Source organism: Pelodiscus sinensis, chromosome 17 (genome assembly GCF_049634645.1).
Source record: "Pelodiscus sinensis isolate JC-2024 chromosome 17, ASM4963464v1, whole genome shotgun sequence".
NCBI lineage: Eukaryota > Metazoa > Chordata > Testudines > Trionychidae > Pelodiscus > Pelodiscus sinensis.
Window position 1 is genome coordinate 34,194,585 of NC_134727.1, and position 26,288 is coordinate 34,220,872.

At 42.1% G+C, this 26,288-nt stretch overlaps 2 protein-coding genes across 8 annotated transcripts in view; both read left to right on the plus strand.

Annotated features, from left to right (window-relative positions):
• CANX (calnexin) overlaps positions 1 to 17,376 on the plus strand; it is a 32,387-nt gene extending 15,011 nt beyond the window's left edge. For all 6 annotated transcript variants that reach the window (XM_075900513.1, XM_075900514.1, XM_075900515.1 and 3 more), the window contains 13 exons: positions 129 to 202; positions 768 to 826; positions 1,138 to 1,279; positions 2,243 to 2,324; positions 4,072 to 4,264; positions 6,322 to 6,511; positions 7,570 to 7,683; positions 9,570 to 9,726; positions 10,220 to 10,435; positions 11,388 to 11,507; positions 11,608 to 11,761; positions 12,202 to 12,302; positions 14,120 to 17,376. In XM_075900513.1, the coding sequence (XP_075756628.1) occupies positions 129 to 202; positions 768 to 826; positions 1,138 to 1,279; positions 2,243 to 2,324; positions 4,072 to 4,264; positions 6,322 to 6,511; positions 7,570 to 7,683; positions 9,570 to 9,726; positions 10,220 to 10,435; positions 11,388 to 11,507; positions 11,608 to 11,761; positions 12,202 to 12,302; positions 14,120 to 14,155 (1,638 nt within the window). In that variant the 3' untranslated portion in view covers positions 14,156 to 17,376. The remainder of the gene's footprint in view (positions 1 to 128; positions 203 to 767; positions 827 to 1,137; positions 1,280 to 2,242; positions 2,325 to 4,071; positions 4,265 to 6,321; positions 6,512 to 7,569; positions 7,684 to 9,569; positions 9,727 to 10,219; positions 10,436 to 11,387; positions 11,508 to 11,607; positions 11,762 to 12,201; positions 12,303 to 14,119) is intronic.
• Positions 17,377 to 23,408: 6,032 nt separating this feature from the next.
• MAML1 (mastermind like transcriptional coactivator 1) overlaps positions 23,409 to 26,288 on the plus strand; it is a 39,513-nt gene continuing 36,633 nt past the window's right edge. Inside the window, exon 1 of one of the 2 annotated variants that reach the window (XM_014581148.2) lies at positions 23,409 to 25,392. In XM_014581148.2, coding sequence (XP_014436634.2) covers positions 25,024 to 25,392 — 369 coding nt within the window. In that variant the 5' untranslated portion in view covers positions 23,409 to 25,023. The remainder of the gene's footprint in view (positions 25,393 to 26,288) is intronic. The other variant, XM_014581147.2, reaches the window with a different exon arrangement.

Below are 26,288 nucleotides of genomic sequence, written 5' to 3' on the forward strand. Positions count from 1 at the left end.
TGTTTCAGGCAGAAACCTTGTCTGATTCAGGAAAAGCAGATGAACTCAAATCCTTAATTTTTTGTAGGGCGGCAAAGATTTTTTTTTAAAGGTCTGTGTAACTTTTTTTTATCTTCCTCTTCCAATAGGTTACCTATAAGACCCCAGTTCCAACAGGAGAGGTTTATTTCGTGGAAAACTTTGATAAGGGAACCCTGGAAGGGTAAGTGTTATCAAGATGATTTTAGTGAAGTAATCAAAGTAGTCATTTTGGCCCTTCAATAAGGTATAATGAAATAACCTTTCCAGAGCACCCATTCTTGAATAGCTAATGTTAATAGATGAGTTCAGATGACTCATAACTACTTTACTGTACTTTTCTCCTAACTTTAATATCTCTTGAAACCTTGGAGAATGTTCAAATAAGCATTTTGTTAGATGCTCACTAAGGGGAGAGAGGGAAGTGTACCATGTGCACGTATAGAATTACACAAGCTGGCTTTCAGTAGCCTCTCTTGGAAATATGACTAGATGGAGATAATGGTGCTACAAGCACTATCCCTAGTGGAAGGCTGATAATAGGATCACTGGTACAAAACTCTTTTGAAGCAAATCTAGAATTGTCCAAGCAGGACTATCAAAGAGATTGATCAATGATGGGGGTTCAGAATGCAGTAAGGGCTAGTTTAAGGGTAGCTCTTGTAGTGGCAGGATGTTCCTTTAGAGCTGGCTTTGTATAAAAGTTTGTAATGGTCCATCTCTTATTTCTGCTGGGGATATCATTGCAGATGGGTTCTTTCCAAGGCCAAGAAGGATGATACAGATGATGAAATTGCAAAATACGATGGTGAGTGCCATCAACTTTCTGAACAAAAGCTAATCTGTACTACAGAGCATTTGGGTGTAGTGTTTAGCAGCTTATGTGCAGTGAGCTGTGGCTTTTGCAGCAAGTTCTCCTGAGTGTTGAAGTGTTACTTTCCTAATTAACATTTCAACTTTTGAAGGCACCAATTTATAACTCTGGTAATATAACTGAATTCTGGAAATGCTGTTAACCTCTATTGTACAGGATGATAATTTTTAGTTGAAGTTCAGTAAACTAAGACAACAAGTAACTGGGGGTTCTGATAGTAATGAAAGGATGCGTGTTCCTTGCAGGTAAATGGGAAGTACAGGAAATGAAGGACTCTAAACTTCCAGGGGACAAAGGACTTGTATTGCTGTCCCGGGCCAAGCATCATGCAATCTCTGCCAAACTGACACAGCCCTTCATATTTGATACCAAACCCCTCATTGTACAGTAAGTGGGAAAGAAAGTTTTGTTGCACCAAAAAGGGCTAGTGGCTTATTTCAGAATTATATGAAGTTTGGTTTACCAAGTAGTAGATTAACATGGTAACCTGTTAGCATACCAGCTACCACTTTTGTGTAATTTAAAAAATAGGGTATTGTACAATTTTTCCCTCTAATATTTTTTCCATCCATGTGCAGAATAAATTTAATGTTCACCCAGGTATGTGTACTACTAGTAGAAACACTCTGCTAATCAGCTGGGCAGCATTTGAATCTCTCTTGAGTGGCTGCCCAAGTGTTTAGCTTACAGGGAACACTGGTACTGTAGCATACCACAATTTTTCCATTTCAAGTTCTTGGGGATGCTGTTTCTTCCATTGCAAACTGGCTATGTCTGAATTTCTAAAAATGAGCCGTTCCTTGCAGCGTGACACTGACCGCTACGGTTGGCTTCACTCCTCTGCTACAGCTGTAATAGCAAGAGCCTAGTAAAAGACAATTTTTGAGAGTGAATAGAACTTAGTTCAATGCATTGTCTATCCTTTCCAAGGTAAAACTAGTGTGTTGGCAGTTGTCTTCAACGGATTCAACTCTTTTGCCATGGGATGTTTACAGCCTGTCAAGTTTAGCAATAGTTGCTAGATGGGTCATGATAGATACATAAGAATGCAGTCTTACTGAGAGTAGCTGATCTTGTGGGACTTTCCCAGCGAGATAGGGGAGAGTTATCAGTCTGCATAGGATAATGAATTAATCATTTTGCCTGTGTTGTCTAACTATTTAATTTGTGGTTCTTATGTCTCTGCCTAAGATCCATCATGAAATGTGGGAAACACTATTATTTGGTGGGGGGGGGGGGAACCCCTTAATTGTGTAGAAGCTCTGTTACACCTTTATATGAAGGGAACTTTTGTCTAGTTTGTTCCATGTACTATAATGGCCTTCTGCTTCTTTGCCCAAATGAAATCAGGTATGAAGTGAATTTCCAAAATGGGATTGAGTGCGGTGGTGCCTATGTGAAGCTGCTTTCTAAAACCACTGAGCTGAACCTGGTGAGTGGTGTGCATGCTGTTGAGTTATTACACATAAAAAAAAAAAGTCCCGTCCCCCTAGCCCCCTCCAAACTGTATTATCCTAGTGGCCTGAAAGCAATTGTTTGTATTTAGGTGCAGACTTGTAAAATGTATTCTTTATGCTGTGTTGGGGAACCTAAGGCCATTTGGGCCCCAGCTTGCCTGGATCCGGCCCCTGAGGCTTGGGGTTCCCCCCCTCCCCAGGATTGGGATGCCTATGCTGGTGTTCCAGCTCATCTCCCTATGGGGCTGGAGCACATATCTACTAGCCTGAGCCCCCACAGGCTCTGGTGTGTGAGGGGAATGTGGGGAGTGTCTTTCTCCTCATTTAGGGACTGTGTGTGTGTGTGTGTATATATATGTATGTATGTATGTATGTATGTATGTATGTATGTAGTTGGTCCCTAACTGATTTTTCTGTGGATCTGGGGCTGCTGACCCAAAAAGGGTTATCCATTTCTTTATGCAGAGAAAAGCTGATTGGGATAATACTGTTGTCTTCTAAATTGAGCTCCAGAGAGAGCCTGCAAAGAGAAATAGACTAAGATGATCCTAATCATATTTCTTTACGTCAGATTTCTTACATTTGTTTGCTTGTAAAGAGCTTGGTGCCTAAATACTAGAGGCTTGCTGCTTGCAGTGTAGGGCTAGCAGGATGCACTATGTGCTGTAAATGTCTTGAGTTAAACACCTCTTGTGCCTGGCCCATGGGCAACTATTCCAGCAGCATTATCTGAAAGGTAAAATGAGAGGATTTTGTATTTAGCTACTGGATGTCTTTACTCCCAAGTCCTCCAGTTTTCAGTAGGCTCCTTCCCATGAAAGTAGAAGTCAAAATTATTGTCCCTGCTCTCCTTCTCCTTAGCTGTTTCATCAGCATCTTTATTGATACAAATCCACGTCTGACCAGGATATGCCATTGAAGATGTGAAAGGCCACTTAGTGACACTGCAGTTGCTTCTTCAGTTCTTTATGAATTGAATGCCCAAATAGGGACAGTGAGTGTAAAGCATGGGTTGCAATTATTAAAGGGATGGTATTAACCAACATCTAGTTAATTCTTAAAGCTTCATATAATCAGCCCTATGCTTGGTACAGACTTCTGTGGCTTTTCATTCAAGTTTACCCTGTTAATGCCTTATGTTCCTGTTGTGAGAGCTATCCAGACTGAGGAACTGAATGTAGAAGGGGGTCTGAGGAAGTGGGTCTGGCCCACAAAAGCTCATCACCTAATAAACCATCTCGCTAGTCTTTAAAGTGCTACATAGTTCTGTCTTTTGTTTCAGCCAGAAGGGAAATTGCGACTGACTAGACACAGTAGTGTCAAATGCACAGTAAAGATTTCACTCTTTCAGTGCTGATTTTTGCATTGTGGGATATCTGGGATTTTTGGAATTTAAAAATTAACCTCTGGCTAATCTAATAGGTTATTTAACATTTGCACATGGCCCCCTCTTAAGCACAAATTTATTACTTGAGGTTTTTAATATTGCCTGTCACTCTTGAAAGCTCCTTCTTATTAGCCAGGGAAAAGCAAAGACCACTGAACAAGATGATGGAATTTGCAGGGACCAACTATGCACCAGTAGGGTTCTGGATTGGATTGTCTTAACTAGCTTCTTCCATTTCAAATTTCTGTGACAACTATATAAGTTCACTTGTGGTAAGCGCTCTCTTGTCTAAACCTGAACTTTAAAACGATTTATTCCAATTGTTCTCTTTAAAGGATCAATTCCATGACAAAACTCCGTACACAATCATGTTTGGTCCTGATAAATGTGGAGAAGATTATAAATTACACTTCATCTTTCGGCACAAGAACCCCAAAACTGGCAAGTATGAAGAGAAGCATGCAAAGCGTCCAGATGCAGATCTGAAGACCTACTTTACGGATAAGAAGACTCACCTCTATACTCTGGGTAAAGCAGCCATAAATTTGTTTCAAGAAAATGTGCAGCTCTTTTTAAGGGGTAATTTTTGGAGGTTGGGGGCGTGTGCAAGAGCAAGGAAAAGGGTCCTCAAGTAACTGAATATACAGTAAAACTCCAATTGTCTGGCATCCAGTGGTCCGGCACTCCTGATAGTCTGGCACCACCTGGAACCCAGAAGTGCTCTGGCCAGCCAGACAGAGCTGCTGTGAGCCCCATGGGCACTTGTGGCTGGTAAAGAAAAGGGGAGAAGAGGGGAATGGGATTATACCCCCTGTAATGGGTCTGCCGGGACTTGGGGAAGTGGCAGAGCTGCTGGTCAGTTTCAGCAGCGGCTGAATCAGGACGCCTGGGGCAGAGCAGATGGGGTGCTGCTAGGTTGGTCCAGTAGCACCCAGGAGCGGCGCTACTGGAGCAACCCAGCAGCACCCCAGCTGCTCTGCCCCAGGCGTCCCCAAGTCAGCTTCTGCTGAAACTGACCAGCGCTGACTACAGGAAGCCCCAGGCAGAGTTGCTCTGCCCCGGGCTTCCTGGAATCAGCTGCTGATCAGTTTCAGCAGCAGCTGATTTGGGGACACCTGGGGTTCTTAAGTTGATTCTGTATGTAAGTCAGAACTGGTGGTCAGTTTCAGCAGTGTCTGAATCTGGATGCCAGTTCTGACTTACATACAGATTCAACTTAAGAACAAACCTACAGTCCCTATCTTGTACGTAACCCGGGGACTGCCTGTACAAGGCTTTTTGTTTTTCTGCATTTCTTCCTTCTGCAGAATAGAACTTAGACTGTGCTCTGAGGCTCTGTAAATGAAGGAGAAACTTTTTAAACAATGGCGGCATGATAGTATGGGCAGGTGTGGGATTTAGTCTGAAAAGTGACTTTGTCTCTTTGGGAAAAAGAGAATGCAGTTTAATATTTTGTGGTCTCAATGATTTCTTATCAAATGATCAATATATGTGTAAAAAGTAAACTCTTAATTGCTCACCCAGATTGAAACTGGGATTGTGTAACTCCATGCCTTATTACCAGTAATAAAGATGTCAATATATGTCCTTGGTTAACATATCAACTTTCCCCACCCTTCATTGATAGGAATTTGCTAAACAATTCTGTTGATGCCTCTGCAAGGCTAAAGAATAAAAAGGAGTAAAAAGCTTTTTAATATCACAAAAGACTGGGGCTGGGGGACCTTGAACATATATAAAGGTGATCCATTAAGAGTAGTACAATCTTTTTTCCACAGTTACTTTTCAAATAAATAAGACATTGAAGTTGTCGGTCTTTAAAGTTCCTGTCCTCTCTGTTAAGAAAATGTGACACAACCTGACTCTTTAGGAGGAGTGAGGGAAAGAGGAAGCATATAAATCCCTCAATTCTAGACTCTTCTCTTTATAACAAGGGTGGGGAACCTAAGGCTGGATGTGGTCCCCCAAGGCGCAGGGCTCCTCCCTCCCCCTGCCCAGCATTGGGGAGCCCTCAGGACTGGAGCATACAATCTGCTAGCCTTAGCCACATTTGGCTCTGGTATGTGAGTGGGGAATGTCTTTCTCCTCAGTCAAGGGCCACGTCAGTGAGGTGGGTTTTTTCTTTTTCTTTTTTTTTTTCTTCTGCTTCTGATTGTGTGCAGCCCCCGACTGACTTTTCTATGGGTCATCGGCCCCTGGTCCAAAAAAGGTTCCCCACCCCTATTTTATAAGTAAAGGTAACAGGTATGAATGTGCAGAGTAGAACTTTTTTCCTGATAAAATTGATTTGGGGGGGGTATATAGTACTAATGCTTATTGGGTACTCACATTAAGACACACCAGAAAAGCCTTCCTTTGTCTTACCCCTCTACACAAGAATAAATAGGTTAATTTATTTCCCCTTAGTAGCCCCTTTTGGGCATCATTATTTCGTGACTTCATTCTAGAGGGATTATTGCTATAGTATTGAGGATTGGAAGAGGATGGCAGAGTAGAAAGTGCTGATGAGTTCTCTAGAGCTCTGTTTTTTCCTTATGTTAGTGGGAAAAGACTCCATTCATTCTCTTCCTCCTTATCTCTTCCAGTATTGAATCCTGATAATAGTTTTGAAGTTCTGGTTGATAACACTGTGGTGAATAGTGGGAATCTCCTGAATGATATGACACCTGCTGTGAACCCACCCCGAGAGATTGAGGACCCAGATGACCAGAAACCAGAGGACTGGGATGAAAGACCCAAAATCCCAGACCCAGATGCTGTTAAACCAGAGGATTGGTGAGTAGCTTGAGTGGTGGAATTGGGGGAAGCTGTTTAATAACCTAATGCTGGTCTAAAACAGTTCCTGGCTAGTCATTTTGTCCTTGTTAGTCCTCTGTATTCCAAGCTGACTGGTTAGTGTTGACCAATCTAACATTGGACATGCAGTCATTTTTCAAGCTGTTTAAACTAGAAAGAAGCTTGGCAGAATTCAAGTTTTCTTAATTTGGGTGGCTGCAATAATGAAATGTATTCTTTTAAAATGCTATGACCATGAAATTGACCAAAATAGACTATAAATTTGGCAGGGCACTAATGACTCCAAAAAACTTTCTTCAGTGGGAACAGCTAAAATAGACCCAATTATTTTACATGTGTAGATGAGCTTGTTATGCACTTGCCAACATTGAATTCAATGTGCCATTTTATTTGCCTGGTTAGTGAGATCTTGTTGTAGCTCTTAGCATTTAGTTTTGAACTCTTACTAACTTAGTACCTGCAAACTTAGCCACCTCACTGTTACTACTTTTTTCCCAGATCAATTCTGATTGTTGTCTTCTGTCCTTGATGGTCATAAAATGCTAAATAAGCACAGCTAAATTTTTGTTCCTTTGTCAGTTTGACTGACACATGGTAAAATATTGGTAGTTCCAATATAATAGAATTGGATCCTGAGAATGCATTTTACTGGGTACAATACATCACGTACTTGCTCATTAATATGCTTTCCCTAGGATGCTTCTTTCCGAGGATAGATGAAATGTTACAATTCTGTCTCCGTGCACACTCCTCCCAACACAAGACAAAGGAATAGGCGCTTCATATGACTACCAGGAATGGGGTAGCAAAAAACCCCCATCCTTCCATTAGTTACTACTTTGCATTTTCATAGTCAAAGCATAATTACTCAGTCAGTTGATAGGCTTGTTCATATACTCATTGTCATAGGAATCAGGCTTGGTGAGGACCTGTATCTAATCCAACAGTGTCTTAAGCCTTATGGGGAGCGTGTGGCTTTTTTTTTGGCCAAATCCTTTTGGCAGGAATCTATAACAATCTTGTATCTCTTTCCCAAGGGATGAGGATGCTCCTGCAAAGGTTTCTGATGATGATGCTGTGAAGCCAGAAGGTTGGCTGGATGATGAGCCAGAATATGTAGCTGACCCTGATGCAGAGAAACCAGAGGACTGGTATGCTGTCACTAGACTTCCATTTATCCAACTTGTGTAAAAGTAGTAATTTTCAGCTTATCAGACCCCACTCAGTCACTTTTTTGACCCAAAGGCACTAACTGGGTTTCAGGAATATAATAGGGCACTTGAGTGATCATAGACTAGGCATAAACTGGTAGGAGAAAATGTTCCTGGGATGGACTTCCCAGAGTGCAACCTGATACTGAAGTATTGCTAAGGTCTCTGGCCCATCAACCTTGGCTCTCTCTTTCTCAGTGTGATGTTGTGACAAACAGCAGACCCCTCCAGATCCTGTACTTACATAAATATTCATAGATGGGGACATCCCAGCTGCAGTTACATGAATGTTTTTCCTAGCCACTCATGAGCTAACAATAGAGAGGCTCCAGCCAGTTGTCCTCACCATCCTAGGACTCCAGAGCTGTACCTTCTTGCTCTGGTCGAAAGGCTGACCAGCGTAAGTCTCGTATCTTCTCACTGCTGGTTGGCCCCTTCCTCAATGTGTAAAGGACAATGGATCTGCACCTGCTTCTGAGTAGATTTCCCATTTTGCACTTAAAGAGTATTAGGTAAAAATGTAAAACCCATTAATTACAGAGATTAAGTGATCAATAGTGTACAGATCAAAGTTGGTTACCTAAATAATAATAAAAAAGGCAATTTAAGAAAATTTGAATCAAGCTATGAGTTACCCTGATGGTGTGAACAGTTTGCAGATCTTTCATACAGACTGGGATTCCTTCTTTCCTGCCTGGAACTATCTTCCCCAGTTCAGTCTTGGTTCTTGAGCTGTGGAATTGTAGGGAGAAGAAGGTCCAGAGGTTATGTCCCTTCCCCCTTTTTATAGCTTCTTCCATGTGGAGAGAACTTATTTGTTCCAACAAAGTCCCCAGCAGAGCCTGTAGAAAAGTACAGGCACAAGATGGAATTCAGAATCTCATGAGCTAGTCACATGCGCTTGCATGCTTTGATGAATCATAGCAGACATTACTCACACGCCAGCTGAAGTGTCCACAAGAAAGTCCATTAGATGAGGATACATTTTTCTTAGGGCGACTGTTCTGCTGGCTTGACTGGATGTAAAAGAGCTTGTGGGAGTTTTGAAATACAGATGCATAGTCAATATTCATAACTTGAGATACAAAAATGCTACATGCACACACGATAATTGTATTCTGCAAACCATAACTTGTTTCTAGTGACACCCACATGACACATTTTGTACAAGATGCATCATAATTATAACAGGTTGGACCTCACTGGCCCAGCACCCTTGGGACCTGACTGATCCTGGACAAGAGAATTTGCTGGACCAAGGGAAGCTTGTGGGGGGAGGCACTAGCCTCCCTGTTGGGTTCCTCTCCCCAGCCACCTGGCACCTCTGCCTCCTGGCTGCTGCAGCTCTGTGGGGTCCCGCTGCCCCTGGGAGCTCCAGCAGCCTTGTTGGCACCCTCTGCTGTTGGGGCTCTGTAGTCCAGCCACATCTCCTGGATAACAGAAGTTCATCCTGTATACTATTGGTGAATATGGGATGCAGTGTGTCCCAGTTGCTAATTTGCTTGTGCTGGAGTAAGACACACATGTCTGAGTAGCAAGAACAGAACAGAAGCCAATATCTGGTATCCTTGTGATCTCTCTGGTCCAGATCATTTTGTTTTGGCACAGTGGTGTCTTGGTCTGTGACTTAGGCTCTGAGGTATGGTTAAAATACAAATAACTTTACTCTTGAAACATACAACAAATGTTTAACCCTTACAAAGCTTTCTGTCCATAAAGCTCATTACTACTTTCCTTTGTAAAGTATCTTCCTCATTTTACAATGTAAAAGTAGTAAGACCACAAACCCCAAGAACAAACTCCCTTAATAAGTTTGCTTTTTCCAGGGATGAGGATATGGATGGAGAGTGGGAGGCACCTCAGATTGCAAATCCTAAATGTGAGTCAGCTCCTGGCTGTGGTACCTGGCAACGGCCTATGGTTGACAATCCCAACTACAAAGGCAAATGGAAGCCTCCTATGATTGACAACCCCAGTTACCAGGTATGTCTCCTACTTCTAAGTAAATCATAATTGACCCTGCTCCATCTTAGGCTATACCAGTTTACTACCCAATACACCAAAACGAGATTCCTCATAGTCTTAATAAAATGGCAGCATAGCTAGGCATGCAAATCACATAACTTCAAAGGACAGGTTCAATTTTTTATTCCCCTTAATAAACCAACCCCCACAACTTACCCATGAAAGCCAAAAAAATAAAGCTAGCTAAGCTCAAAGCTGCTGCAGCAAGAGTAAAGCAGGGAAGACACTCTCCCTTAGAAAAATATTCAGCCTTGTAGTAGGTTTGTAAACTTTTTATTTACATAATAAAGATTCTGTTGCAATCAGTAATGCAAGTTATAGTTAATATATCTCTTTTGTTGGTACAAGTGTGGGGAAACACAGGAACTTTTTTTCCCACCCCTCCCAAGTTTTCCAATTCAGAGACAAATTTTGTATGTTGCATGAGGCTACGTTTCTTTGCTTTCTCCAGGGAATCTGGAAGCCCAGGAAGATCCCAAACCCAGACTTCTTTGAAGATCTAGAACCTTTCAGAATGACTCCCTTCACTGCTGTGGGCCTTGAGCTATGGTCAATGACCTCTGACATCTTCTTTGACAACTTTATCATCTGTATAGACCGAGTGGTGGCAGAGGATTGGGCCAATGATGGGTGGGGTCTAAAAAAGGCGGCTGATGGTGCTGCTGAGGTGAGATGCAGAAGCTTATTTTTGTATACTTTTATTCTTAATTTTTATTATCTTTACTTATCTAGAAGAGCTTCAAGCTCCTCTAGCTTTTACTCTTACAAAAATCTATGCTACTAGCCCTTGTTTAAAGATAACTTTTTTCCAAACATGAACTGATAGAGGCTTTCAAAATGAAGGATATAATCTTCGCTATCAAAACCAGCCTACCTAAGTATCTTGTGTATTTTTTTCCCGTTAAAACTATTTTTAAAAAAAGTTACTATGGGGGTGGGAAGGAAGAGGATGATGATCTTCAGGGAACACAGCACTACTTCTTTTTTTTCTTTTTTTTTTTAAACACTATTGGAAGCTAGAGAGATGAGTGTACTTGTTTAAATGGATAATCAGCATGAGATTTATCCCATTTATCAGCTGGCTCCCTGTGAGCAGGGTGGCAGGCAGAAGCTGACTGCTGCCCCATGTGTAACCATATAGCTTCTAAAATTTTCAGCAGTTACACAGTCCTATTACATACATTTTAACATCCCTATTGGAAACATAACATTTTAATCTTGACCATAAAAAATAGCTTTCCTCATAACCTACTGTTTGTTTATAATTTTTGTTTTAGGTTAAATTCTATGAATATTGTTCCCCACATTTTTTCCTGAGTTGAGAAAGTTATAATCATTCATAGAAGGCTAAGCATGGGACAGGGACCATCTCTTTGAATAGTGCCAAGCAAAGTGTTGTCCTGATTCATGGTTATCTAGGTGCTACAGAATAAAGCAAATAATTAGCTTGTGTAGTTCTGACTAATTCTAGATCTATATATTTAAAAATAAAATGTGGCTGTCCCTACTTGGTATGACTGGAGACAGTTACAAGTCCCCATGGATAGCCATAAAACTTGTTGCATACAACAGTAGGAGAGGTAAATACTCGAGACTTAAGGATTTAATTTATCTTCTAGCCTGGTGTTGTGGGCCAGATGATGGCAGCTGCTGAAGAGCGTCCTTGGCTGTGGGTAGTGTACATCCTAACTGTGGCTCTGCCTGTGTTCCTTGTTGTCCTCTTCTGCTGTTCTGGAAAGGTATGAATTTCCTTCTGAAGTGCCTAGAAATAGGTCCAAATGCTGCTATACAAGAACTTTAAAATGGGCAGATGTTTGTTTGACTCTTCTGACATTCTAGAAACAGCCAAGTGCTGCAGAGTACAAAAAGACTGATGCTCCTCAACCTGATGTGAATGAGGAGGAAGAGAAAGAGGAGGGTAAAGACAAGGCAGATGAAGAAGAGGAGGAGGAGGAGGAAGAGGAGGAAGCTGACTCAAATGAAGACAAGCAGGGTAAGCATTATGGAGGCTTCTTGAACTGTGGTAAAATCTGGAATTGGTTTACTCTTTCATGCAGAAAGTGATGACAGTAGTATTGGTAGACCTAGGGCTTCTCTCTGGTACTCTGGGGATTGACACTGTAGTGTTCAATCAACTGGCTGTCAATTTACCATGTCTGCTTAGATGTGATAAACTGATCTCCAAGCGCTCTCCTGTCAACACTGGTACTCCACCAGGACAAGAAGAGTAACTGGTGTTGATAGGAGATCAGCTCCTGCTGATCTTACTGCATGCAAAATGCCATGGTAAATGTCTATTTCAGCTACGCTATTTCCATAGCTGAAATAATTTAGTATTAGATCAGCTGCAGGGGTTAGTGTAGACTAGGCCATAAATTTATACCAGTGGAGAAAACAAAATAAGTTCACTTATTTCTTGATTCTTTTGGTTAGAAGAGAAGCAAAAGAGTGATGCTGATGTTGGAAATGCTAGTCAAGAGGAGGAGGAGGAGGAGGAGGAGGAAGAGGAAGAAGATGGAAAACCCACACCAGAGGTAAACACAACGTTTTGGTGTTCTGAGTAGAAGTGGTCATCATGTGATGATCCACTATTGTTAATTAATGATTCACTCTTTTAAAAAGCTCTGTAAAGGCAACTTTTAATACACATGATCGAACTTCACTGGGATGTAACTGATCTAGTTGAGCTCAGTCCACGGTGGTTAAATTCTCAAGGATATTCTGCAATTTGAAGTGGTGCTAATATTAAAAACTTGACATTAAGGGTTGGAAAACAGGATAACCTCAGTATCCTGGTCTGTACGTGTTTCTATAATAAAATGGGTTCTAATAGGCGATGATGCTTGAAATAGTGGAGAAATCTGTAAGAGGACGCTTGCACTACTAAAATGATGGGCAGGATATGAGAACATACGTACATGTATAAAGCTCTTATTCTTTGGTCTAGAGTTTCCTAAGCTTAGAGAGAAACTTGCCCTGACCCACCCAAGAGTAATACAGTGAGATGATTAGGAGAGCAAAGATTTGCTGGGCTACAATGAAGGGAAAGGGGCTTTGTTGTGTGGGTGGTCTCACTGCAGGAACCAAGTTCCCTGCCTACCTGTCACCCACTGCCACAGCTACCCTCCTCTACTGGGAAGTAAGGATGTGACTGTTTACATGATTAAACAGTTGACTGATAAGCCTGGGCTGTATCAGAGGCAGCAGTTTTGGGTGGTAGGCGTGTAACTGCTGAATTTTTTTTTTTAGCTGTTACATGGTTACTCCATTGGGTACTGTTTTTTGAGGTGTTCATGATTTGGTTAGTATAAAATTCAGTAATCTGTAGTACTGGCATGAGTGAGGATGGACAAGATGATCCAATTGTTCCTAAATCTTTTATATAAAACTGCACATTTTGAAGGGTACCAGAATAACCAGTGGGTCTGTATGGAATGAAATCCTCCAGTAACCCGTAATAATCTGCTTCTTTCCTGTTTTTGGAGGGAACTTTTTCTAGAGGTGAAAGGATAGTTGAGCCTTCCTATACAGTGTGTTTTTTGGTGGTGGTTTCAAAAGCACTGAATATTGGCCTGATTCCTACCATGTGATGGGTGATGGTACCAAATCTGTGGTAAGACTTCCACTGATTTCAGTGGGAGTCTTCATTAACTCCATTAAGCACGCTGGAAAATCGTGCCACTGTAATCAGGCAACTAGCCAGGATTCCTAATTTGCTGCAGTGGATTTTTGAAGTAATGGTATTTAAAATCTGGCTAAAAGCTACATTGGTACCCAGGTATCTTATCTATTATTATTTAATACTGCAAAGATGTGGGCTGGAATAATGGTGGAAGTCTGCTAGTAAATAGCTGCCCTGCAGAGACAAGAACATTTTGTTTGGCACGATCACAGTAAAAGACAGTTGTCTGTCTGTTTGAACATAAAACCAGTAACCCAAGAAATAAGGACACAGACTTTCTGTTGTGCTTATAGGGAATCTGGAGTGCGTGCTTTCATGGTAGCAGAACATTTTCCTCTTACTGCATCACAATATTAGAACCAAATTTTAAAGAACACTTTCTTTGTGGAAACAAAGGAAGGTCACAGTTCATCTAAATTTCAGAGTAAATACTGTGCATCAACCTTGAAAAGTGGGTTAGTATGTCAGGAATTACCGGAATAAAACGAAATGGAAGCTTTACTAATTGTTGACTTTGTCAAAAGTTCATTCTTTTTGCAATGTAGTAGTGCCATAATTCCAAACTGTTTAATTTGTATAAACATTTAAGACTATTTTTAATCTTAATAGCAAATTCAAAGAATAAGACCATACCTTTTTTGACACTTTGACTTTATTTTAATACTGCAGGAGGAAGAAACTGTGAATAGATTGAAAAAATCATAAGAACTTGATCTATGATTATTTTTTCCCCCAACATGGTTCTGGGAGAGGACCTTGGACACCATTTATGTTGAAACTCAGACAAACCTCAAGACTTCACCATCTACAGGTTCCAGTCACACTATCCAATATAACTGAGTGTCTAGCAGTAAAATATTTGCAATCATCTGTTTTAAAAAGAACATCATTCCTGTAGAAAGATGCATTTAATGTAATGGGCTGTGGATTTTGGAATGTAACAAAACTAACCTTTTTATTTTTAAATAGATTGGTAGAACATTGCCAGTCTCTCAAACTTAGCTTAATTTAATGTATTAATCGATCAATGAAAAATAACAAATCTAGAAAAACGCTAGTTGGTGAAATGCAGTTTTTATAACTATTTTTTTTATAAAATGGAAATTCCTGGCAATGCTTGTATATCCCTTAAATTTGGTCGTCATGTTAAAGAAGTAGTTGTCATGGTTACTGTGTTGGTTTTTTTTAAACCCTCTCAAATAAGGAGATTAGGGCTGGGAAGAAAGCTAAAGTCCATGTAAAGAAATATACGTAAGATATATGTTTATATTCCCAATAAATCCTCTCCTTTAATTGATGAGGGAGAAGTATAGGTAGGCCATGAAATAAGTGTGTTGCCCAGTTAAGTGTTCACAATTGGCTTAAGGTAGTGGGGGCTTTTAAGGTATCTTTTATTATGGTACTTAATCTTGCAAGACTCACAGGGGCCAGATGTCTGATTCTTTATTTCTTGAGCTCTTCTCATAGGCAGTGATTAGGGGTTCTGGGAGTTCTTATTTTAAAAGTACTTTTCCTTCACTCTGCCCTAGCTTTCTCTGCTACTGTGCAGCTTTTTTAGGGTGTGAGTTGGCCTGCATTGCTGAAAATTACTTTATGCTTGGCTCACTATTAAACTTTTTTGATGGGGCAAAGGGGTGGGGTTTTTAAGCTATACCTACTCCTTTCCAGGATACAAACACTGACTACAACAGTGTCCCTAATCTCCTTATTGTTGCCGCTGTATTTAAACTCCTGAACAGATGGAGGTGGGCAAAGAATAGACAAGTTGACCTAAAGACTCATATCAAAAGCAGAGATGTCAGTATTTGTAGATGGGGAAGGAGCATGTGGAATAACCTACTGTGTAACCATTTGAGTCTTTAATCTGCTTTTCATATACAGTTGCATTCTAAATTGTGAATATAGGGGGTTCCAAATCAGTTAAATAAATTTTTTTTAAATGTCATGTCTAATATACTATACTGTGCTAAAGTTTTTGTTTCTTTGTGGAATGTAAATGACTACCCACAGAACATACCTCTAAGAGGGTAAACTATGATGCTTTCATTAATGTACCAAAATGGGATTAGGAGGGAAGATTTCTACATAGATTAGCTTTCTGCCGTCTTTGTTCAGAATGACTTTAAATTGCTCTCCTTGCACTGAATAGAAACACTCCTACTTTCCATTTGTTTTTGGTTAGGTTAGAAGGGGAAGAAAAACTATAGAAGCAAAAACATGACCCCAATATTTTAAAACTATCTTACCAATGTCTAACATTTTAAAAACTAATTATCTGGATGATTGTCTTGAACCAAGAGGGTTTTTTTTGGGGGGGAGGGGTTAAATACAGTGATCATAAATGCATAGCCGGATTGCTTGATTTTAGTACTCAAGTAAAACATGGTAAGTTTAGACTGTTAAGAATGACTGGCTTCTGGAAATCAGACCTCTTTACACACTTCTTAAACACATCTCCTCCCCTTCTCCCCCAATAGCTTTTGCCTTGATGTTGGAAGCTGTCGTGTTTTATAAGCACTGCTTTTAAATTAGTTCTTGGTTCTCTAGATAACTTTTATAGAGATGTGATTTAAGTTCCTCTTGGATAAAAATAGGTGTAGATGGTCTCTTGTGGTTATCTCCGGCACTAAACCTACTTTAATTCACTCCAGTTAATGTTGTTTTTTTTAATCTTATACAACCTGCCTTAACTTTCAGTACATTTTCCCTACATACATGCACTCTTCCAAAATACTACTAGAGATGAAATTCTGAAATGCTTGGCAGACATCAGCTATGAAATAATATTGCTAATGTACAAGTCTTTGCTTCTACAGGACCTCTTTGAAAAGGTTTCCTGTCTGCATGTGATGGCTTTCTTTTGGTACCATAGTACAAATTTTGAATAGTCACTACATTGAATGGTGAAACTTCACAATAGGTAGAAACACTTCAGTTTTTAAGATGTCATGGCATCTAATGCTGCCTCCAGTGTTTAAATTGCAAGCCTCTTTTGAATAGATAAAGGATATGATTCCATTCTTGTTGAAAGGGTTGTCATTGTTATCTGTCCACTTCCAGGTAATGGGAGAATACATTTATTCAAGCTAATACTATTTTCTGAATACCTGACACTTCAGGTGTCTCCCACCTGTGATTTGAACAGTTAGTGACTCTTAAGAATACTTGGAAAGAAGTCTGTATTTTAGTAAGCAGAAGACGCACAGAAGTGCAGTGATAAATGGACCTTTTGTAAAGGGTTGTCTTTGGTCTTTATATAGCAAAACCTGAATTCTTTCCTTTTTTTATGAAGACACTTTGTGCTAACTAGTTCTGCAGAGCCAAACGACTCTTAACATTCAAATCTTTAGTATCTGAAATAGTAAAGAGTGTTTTGAAAATGCTGAAAAATAGTTGTCTTGGAACTGTGATTGTGAAAGGAGGTAAAAGAAACATAAGAAAATACCAGTAAGTTTGCTAAGATGTTAGTGAGATAGAAACTGGCCTTTCAGAATTTGTGGTAATTCAGTGAATTAACAGAACTTGAGACTGTATGGATTGTAAAATATATTTGACAATGTCTAAGATTTGGACCTCTGGGATGGAGAGGGTATTCTTACAAATATTTATTACTGGTAAACAAGTTCTATCTCTACACATGGCTCCATTCAACCTGTGACCGCAAACATGGTGCTAGTGACTAGTTTCTCTGCACCCCTCTGCCATCCCCATATGCACTTATCTCTAAATGCCAGTATTGCCTCCATAAATGGTTTCAAAAGCAAAATCCTCAAGTGTTGCTAAATGAGAACTGTGACTTCTCTCACAGAAAAGTCCTGTCTGTTTTGTTTGAAAAAGGATAATTGTAGATGCAGTATGCATATATAAATATATTGGATAAGTTATAAATGTAAGTTTACTCTGATTAATAAAGAAACTTAAATCTAGACAGCTTTCTTTGTCTAATTGGCTAAGAAACAGCTAAAGGCTTTTTGGCTCTGGGATTTCAGTATCCAGGTGAAGAGGAGCTGCAGCCTTGTTTAATGGCAATTGTAATAATCAAGCAAAAGACTACTGTGCTTCAGCAGGTGACGAATATCTGGAGAAAGGGGTAGCTATTGGAGCTGAATACCAGATGGGATTTATTATAGGCACACAGTGCGATTAGAGTTGGTAGTAAATGCAGTGTCAAAATGAAGCCAATAGCTGTGATGGGCCAAAAAGCCTTGGATTTTTGACACTTTTATGAACTAGTGTTAAAAATTAAGTCCTGCCTCGTGATGTGGTATGTCTCTTTCGTGGAGTGTTTATAAATAGAGCATAAACAAAACGTGTTTATCTCCATAGCATAGGCAGCATGATATCTGCCTACTCTGCTTTAAAGGGTGCCTTCATTGCTAAAAGCTGTGAAACTTAAACATTTGAATGAAGTTAATACATTGTTGTTTTTTTTTAAGATGGTAAAAGTAAAATCCTAAGCTTTGTTGGTATGCATATTGTTTAAAGCTAGCAAATCTACTGAATCCAAGGACTGGATATCTCTGGAAATCTGTTACAAATATTTGTAAGTCCCGGTGTTCCAACCTTATTGACTAACTGCAGAAATAGACTACTTCTATATGCGAATAGCCAGAGCCTGCAGTCTAATTCCATTTTAAAAAGCAGTGGGGTTTTGGACTACTCCAAGCACTTGACATGAAGAATGGTAGAATGTCCTCTCTACCTTGCTGTACGTACGTACATACATACATACAGCAATTTCAGTATATTTCCCTTACACCAGTTAATAATTTTTTGAAATTAAGTTTACTTTAATGCAGCAATTATTCCTTAATATGTATGGTTCAAGTGATGGTCTCTATTGTATTCCAGTGAGGGTTTACACATGTGCATTGTGTGTTGAGAGCCAGAGAATTTAAAAGTAGTAGTATCTATTGGTTTGAGCACATGCCTTGAACACACTTTATGGTTTAGTCTGAGGTCATAAAGGCCAGGGTAGACCAATTGGATCTCCAATTACAATCCACACCATGCAGCAGTGAGAAGGAAATAATTGGTGTCCATTCACTTTTGACACTTTTTTTAAACTTGAATATAGTGTTACAGATTGTTACTGTTTTTATTATTAGTTTCTAGTATCTTTAGAGTTGAATAGTTGGGGGGGGACCTGTTTTTTTCTCTGTACCTGTGCACAGATACTGGACAATGCTGAAGACCCCTCAGATTTAAAATTTGTGCCTCCTGCCCGCTTCTTTCCCCCCCCCCCTCCCCCCCAGACAGTGACAAACACTGCCTAGTGCTTGGAAGAAGGCCACATTGCATCCAGGTGCAATATCTACCAGTCCTTGCCAAGGCATACCTGAAGGTTGGGCTCTCCATCTAAAACATCTTGTAGAAGTTGCCATAAAGCCAGGGAACTTCCTTGTAGATAAGCCTGAGACACCCCCTCCTGTTGCAGAATCGGGGTCTGGCATCAGTTGTACCATTGTTATGGATGCCATGCTGGGGCCTTGTCAGGAGGCAAGGAAGCATGACCCATAAGTATTCCTCCAAAACTAAGAAAGGAGACTCCTTCCATTACTTCCAGTCATAGTGAGGGAATCTGTATCAAGCTGCCTTAGATCTGTGGATCTTTCTGCTCTCCCTTCCTGAAAAGGACTATCATCACAGACACCTCCCTTCTAGGCCGGGGTGTGCATATGGATGTACATATGACTTGGGAATAATAGAGCCCTCAGGAATCCAGAATCCACATCAACATGCCAGGCCTTTGTCTGCGGCATCTGTTCTCACTTTATTTTTTTGTTGGACATTACCACAATGGTGTGCTTACAGCTACATCAACAAACAGGCAAAAGGGCAACCACTGAAGTGCTGAGAAGCAAGTCACCCTTTGAAACTGGTGCATGCACCTCTAGATAATCTTTTCTGCAAGCTCTTCCCCCCCCCCCCCCCCCCCCCCCAGGAAACCTCAAGTGATTTGCAGAATTGCTCAGGAGACGGCTCATGATCAACTACATGTGGGAACTCTGCAACAACTTACTACAGGTCTCAACAAATGTGGACCTCTGACCACGGACTTCCTTTGCATCCTCTCTGAACGCATATTGCTTAAGTGGAGGTCTGGCTCAGCACTCTTGGCATTTATGCTCTCATCCTACCCTGTTCGGTTATGACCTCTTACCTTCTCTCCTGCTCCTACCTTGGGTACTACACCAAGATCAAATAGGAGAAAGCGACAGTCATCTTGATAGTCCCCCGCTAGCCCAGACGGTTTTGCTTTCTTAACCGTCACATGTCTTCATGCCCGTTTCCCCATTCCTTTCCTCAGTCTACCGATACAAACGTTCCATCAGCCATCCCACTCCATGGGTGCTTCCCCTCAGCATTGTATTTGGATGGGCATCATCTTGAATGTGTGTGTTCCTCACAAATACAAAATACCCTTTCCAGTGGCAAGAAGGACTCCACTAGGTGTAGGTACTGAGCCATATGGAGGCACTTTGCCTCCTGGGTGCAAAAGTCTTCCTCAGAAGGAGTTAGGGTTCCCATTGTCCTAGAGTATCTCTTGTCCTTTAAGGTTGCCAGGTCTTGCCCTTGGTTTTATCAAGATCTAACTAGCAGCAGTTAGTGCCTCTTTGCCCCCCAATGTTAAGGGCACTCAATCTTTACCCTCACATTGGCTGGCTGGCTAAATTTTGGAAGGGCCTCTAGAACTTTTCACACCTATACAATCCATTATCTCCAATGGGATCATAACCTGGCCCTATATACATGAACAAAACTGCCCTTTGAGTTGCAGATGTCATGCTCGTTGCCCCTCATTTTTTACGAAAGTTGTCTTCCTGATGGATTGTGTGTGAGTGGTTTGCAAGCTCAGGGCTGTGATAGTAGGCCACCTTTTCACAACACTGTGTGTGGATACTTTATCCATACATCTTCAACCCAAACTTTTGCCAAAGGTTATTTCCCAATTGCATGTTAATCATCCTGTTTTCTTACTGAAACTGCATGCATTGGAAGGGGAATGGAGACTCCACTAGCTAGATGCTGGGCCTTACCTTTTACTTTCCACAGATGAAACCAATCAGGAGAGTCTCCCAGGCTGCTTTTTTGTAATATTTGAAAGAATTAAGGGGTGGGTAGTCTCCATATGACAAGTGGATTTGGGGCTGCATTACAGTTTTATCAATTATCCAACCTCTAGCTAACCCACAAAGATGCAGGCCCTCTCATCAAAATCTTAGGCTTTGACCAGGGCCCTCCTTCCACTAAGTGCCACTAAGGGATATCATATGGAGGAGTTCTGTTCACACCTTTTGATATGCATTATGCATTGTAACAGGAATCCCCAACAGATGCCTTCTCCCTCACCTTTTCTCTTCCAATTGGGGTACTAACTAGAGCTCCTGAATGGACTACAATAGGAGACCATCTCTTTTGAAGAGATTACTTACCTGTATGTTGCAACTATGGGTTCTTTGAGATGTGTGGTCCCTGTTTGTATTCTACTTCATGCCCTCTTTCCCCTCTGCTGGGAATCTGTTGAAGTAGAGAAGGTGCAGGAGATGCATTTAGTCTACCCTGCTCTTTCTCACCTGTGACAAAACCCATGAGGTGAGTTCAGGTTGCATACATGAACCAAGAGACTACTAATTTTAAATTATCCAGCTCTGGATGAATAATATGCATATGTAAACATTCACTGGACTACAGATAGAGACCACACATCTTGAAGAACCTCTAGTTACAAGTAACCGACTCGGAGCTTAAATTTGGAGACTCAAATTTCTCAAACTTAATACCACATGAAACATTTTTCATTGGAGAAGAGCTGGATGAAGAGATTAGGATGTGAATTGAACTCTTTTGCCTCTTGATTCACCTTAGCTTGGGCTGTGTAACACACCCTCTCAAGACTATGCCTCCCATAATGTTCTTAGTAGTCTTGGTAGCAAGTATAAAATTTCTAAACTTCAGAACTTGTGAAAACCTGACTGGGGTAAGCCATTTGTAAGTTCCATGCTAATTAGAGACGAGTTTTTTTTTACTTGACTGTTTTTAGAAGCACCTGAGCTATCTGTCCTGCATAGCTATCAAAAATCTAAGACTAGGGGGTTACTGCTGGGTTTTGAATCAGTTTTTTTTCTTTCATCTGCTGCCACCAGTCTTGATAAATTTGCCACTACTGCTGCTAAGAGGGGTTAAGCTTAACAAGTTTTTGGAAGTTCTATTTTTTTTAAAACACCAATAAATTTAATATGCCCTTAATAAACAAAATCAGTATCTAGATACTTTGTCATCAATTTTACAAACCATATAACTGTATTCAGGTTGTGCCTGACTTGTTTAGTAACTTACTTTAGAAGAGGACTGGGATTTGGATCCACAACAACTCTGTCATAGTCCTTCGGTATTTTAATTGTATTACTGCAGCTGTGATTTCGATTATCAAGAATCTGTTCTTTTTGACCATAGTTGGTGGATTTTCTGAGGGTTGCTGTTTTTTCCCTTGTCAGTTTATTCTATAAATGTTGCTTTTTTAGGTTCATTATCGATTACTGCTCATGGTATTTTTTTGTCCTTATCCAGTTCATAATAATGCTGTTGCAGGAACCAGTAAGTACTCCTCTACCTTCTACTATGCATGGTTCTGGCTGATACTTTAATCTTAGTAAATTTAGTACTTTTGAAATCTCAAGAATTTTTGAATGTACACATGCTCCCATTTCAAGTGGCACACCAAATACAATACTTATCAAGTTTAAAAAACATTTGTCATGACAGTTTTCATAGGTCATCTGCACAATCTTGTATTACAACCCATAATCTAGTAAAACATATGGTATGAATAGTTCATTTCTGTACATTGCTAAAAGGTTTGTTCTCTGTATTCCCATACTGTAAATTCTTCTGACTCAACTTTGGAATACAGATTCCACTGTTCAGAGCTTCTTTTCAAGAAAAGTAGTATATAAATTCATAGATTCCAAGGCCTGAAGGGACCTTTGTGGTTATGTAGTCAGAGCTTTTTGTATAACAGAAGTGATAGAACTTCCTTGAAATAATTACTATATGGTTTTTAGAAAAACTTTAATCCTGATTTTAAACTTGCTAGTGTTATATTCTGTTACTACCTCTGGTAAATTATTCAGTGGTTGGTTATCCTCAGTTAAACACTTGCACGTTAACTGTATTAGTCTAGCTTCAGCTTCCAGCCAATGGATTGGATTATATACCCTTTTTTGCTGCTAGATTGAAGAGCCTATTGTAAAGTATTTCTCTGCAGTGGTACTTAAAAACTGCTCTATAGTAAATGAGCTTGGTGTCCTTTATTATGTTTTTTTCCTAGCCCATTAACCATTCTTATGACACCCTTATTCCAACATCTTATATGAATTGTAGACATCAGCACCAGTAATAACATTCCAGCAGTAGTTGTTTTCAGGCCAAATAGAAGTGTAATTTATTGCCCTTTTTTATGCACCTATGGATCACATTAGGGCCCCCCCCTCCTTTGCCACAATTATTGCAGAGGAGTTGATGTTAATTTGATAATCCACCATTACTCCCCCTCTTCTACCCCCCAACTTATTTCAGTTAAGGTAGAAAACTCTACCCTAAAAAGTACCATGCATTGTGATCTCGTTTTTGTTGGGCGCTTTTTTGGCCTTGATGTTCACTTTTACATTTAGTTATCTGAGAGTACATGCTTCTGTTTCACCTATTTTACCAACTGATCAAGATTGTTCTAGTAGTGCTCTCATCTTCCTTTTTTACTACTCTAATACTTGTGGAGTGGAACCTTATTACTGATTTTTGTGGAGGTGTGTGGGGTTTTTTTTTGGGGGGGGGGGGTCGTCCTGGAGCACTGATGAGTAGCATAGGGCAAACTGGTCAGTTGTTCCCTGTAACTTGTGCAAGTATGCAGGAGATTCCAGTTTTACCTGGCTGATGAGCAGTCTGCCCATAGGTGCACATTTGCACAAACAGGTGAGCTGACACTCGCTGGGTCCTTTAGCCAAGGTGGTTTGCAGAAGGGGGGGAGGGATTTGTGCTCCCAGAAGCAGCAGCAGCTTCCCCCTGGTGCTGTCTGGACCATGTCCCCTACTCAGCATCTCTGGAACATACTGGGCAGAGTTGTGCTGGTGATTTAAAGGGCCTGGGCCTCTGACCATCCAGCAGCAGCCAGGAGCTCTGGGCCCCTTTTATCCCTCACCCCCTTGGCAGGCCTGCACATGTAAAAAAGTATTCTTGATGTGGATGGCGAAAACTGCACAAGGATGAAAGACCGGTGCAAACACTGCCAATAAGGCTTTAGTAGAAACATACTAGAAGGGGCTTGAGTTCCTAGTTGAGACTAGGGATGTTAATCACCTAATGGAATAGTGGATGGAATTTGCATAAACTATTTGATTAGTCGATAAGGGTTGTTCTCTCTTTTGAAATGTAGCAAGAACCCTGCTGGCTCTTGCTACATTTAAAAGGCAGAAGCACCATAGTGAGCAGGGGCTCAAGCAGTTCCCTACTGGTCCTATGCTCCCTGCTTTTGAAAGGTGGAAGTTCCTCCAGTATCCTGTTGCACTTCTGCCCCTTCTCACCACCCCCCAGCTCCTGGAGGAGAACTGGCTTTTAAGCCAGCTCCTGCTTTTTTGCCTCCATCTCTTTTTCCTCTCCTCCCCAGAGAGGCAGCAAGGGCTTATAGCCCTAGTTGTGACCTTTTCCGGAGCCAGTTGTTACTAGTTAGTGCCTATACCTATGGCTGGGTTAGTCTAATTTTTTAAACATCTGCCTTAGTGGAACAGCGCTGTCTGTCATAGGCTTGAGTGTTTTATCAGCCGGTTTGGTTAATCCCCGCTTTTCCCCACCCAGTGGCCAGTTCTAGCCCACTTCCTTAGTTCTTCATTCATCAGGCCTGGACGCTGGGGGGGAAGGGATACCGGCCCTCTATTGGCCCGAGCAGGGACCACCGAATTGTCACTCACAGCTCCGCCCTTCGCTTCTCATTGGCTGTCTTCAACGTGCCCCCGCCTCTTCCTCGTCGATGCCTTTTAAATGCAGTGAAAGGGCACCGCCTACAGGATCGTCATTAGGCCCCGCCCCTGGTTCCTTCCTCGGGCAAGCTGGTGGGCTGGACAAGATGTCCGTCATCTCCCGCGGCGCCCTCCGTGCGCCTGACGTCAGACACCACCCAGGAAGCCCCGCCTAGTCAGTCTGAACTCGGCTCTTAAGGGGAAAAGCAGTTCCAAGATGGCGGCCGCGCGGCTAACAATGGGGAGTCCGGGCTGTGGGCCTCAGCGAGGCGGCCGCCGCGCCTGAGGGAAGTGGCGCGGGCTCCGGCCGGGCCGGGCTGAGGGGGGGGGAAGCGGCCGCGGGGCGAAGGAGGAAGTGGGGCGCGGGGAGCGGAGTCGGGCCGGGGCGTAAGAGGAGGAAGTGGGGGGGTGGGCGAGGCCTGAAGGGAGCCCGCTTGGGGAGGGGGCGAGGCCTCAGGGCAGCCTGGGGAGGGTTCGAGGGGAGCCCCGGTCTCGCCCTGGCCATGGTGGGGCCGGCGTGAGGAGCCGCTGAGCGGCAGCGGCCCCCTCGGTGCCCGGCCCATGGTGCTGCCCCCCTGCCCCATGGCGGAGTTCGTGGTGCCGCGGCACAGCGCGGTGATGGAGCGGCTCCGCCGGCGCATCGAGCTCTGCCGGCGGCACCACAGCGCCTGCGAGTCCCGCTACCAGGCCGTGTCCCCGGAGCGCCTGGAGCTGGAGCGACAGCAAACCTTCGCCCTGCACCAGCGCTGCCTGCAGGCCAAGGCCAAGCGGGCCGGGAAGCACCGCCAGCCTCCCCCGGCGCCGCCGCCGCCCGCCCCCCCTCCTCCGGCGGCTGGGGTTGCGGGCAGCGCCGACCGGGCTGGAGCCAACGGCCTGGACGCCGACGCCGCGAGCACCGAGCAGCACGGCCGCAGCAGCACCTTGATCGCGGTAAGGAGCAGCTGGTTCGCGAGGCGGGGTGGGTGAGACGGTGCCCAACTGGCAGAACTACTTCCTCCTCTGGGCTGGTCTAGGGGAGAGAGCCCCCCAGCCCTTACTGGCAGGAGTTCGTGTTAGGTCTCTGGGCAGTCCATACGAAAACTCCTCGCTTGGCTATTCCTGCCCTGACTGCCCTCGTCCGGTCCTGACACCGCAGGCAGAAGCCTAGCGACGGGGAGGGACAGGAGTAGTTTCTATTTAGAAAAATCACAGATGTTTTAGCAGCTTTGAACTGTGCTCCATGTAGCCGGGCTATTTATGGTTCTGGCTTATTGACCTATAGTTGTCTCTGTAAGAGCAACCCGGGGTAGTGCTTGTTCTGTGACTGTCATATTTTTTTGGAAGTGAACAAGAAGGGAGATGGGCGATACCACTGTTTACCATGGTTCTTGTTGATCGGTAGAGATGGTTCTGACTAACTAGAAGCTTTCTGCTTTTCAAAATAGTAACACCCAATAATACTACACCATCCTTGCAAAGAGCTAAATGAAGCTGTGCTCGACTGGCAGCTGATGATTTGCCACTTTTCCTGATAGATGTGAGCTAATCGTGACTGATACTCTGATCCCACTCTACCCATTTAAAAATAGTTCAGTCTTCAAAAGAGTAACCTCCTCTCTTCTCACTAGTATTATTGGGTGTGATGCTGTACTGTTAAATAAAGTATTATTTAACTTGTTTTGAGGTCTTGAGAATGCTCGGTATAATGTAGCTAAGGAGCAGGGAAATGTAGTGTAGCAGAACAACTATTTAAAAAGTAACCCACAGTCTTCATTGAAATAAAGGTTGTAAACTGTATCCTAAATTCCATAAAAACTGTTAAACTGAGGTCTTTTCAAGAAGCCTCT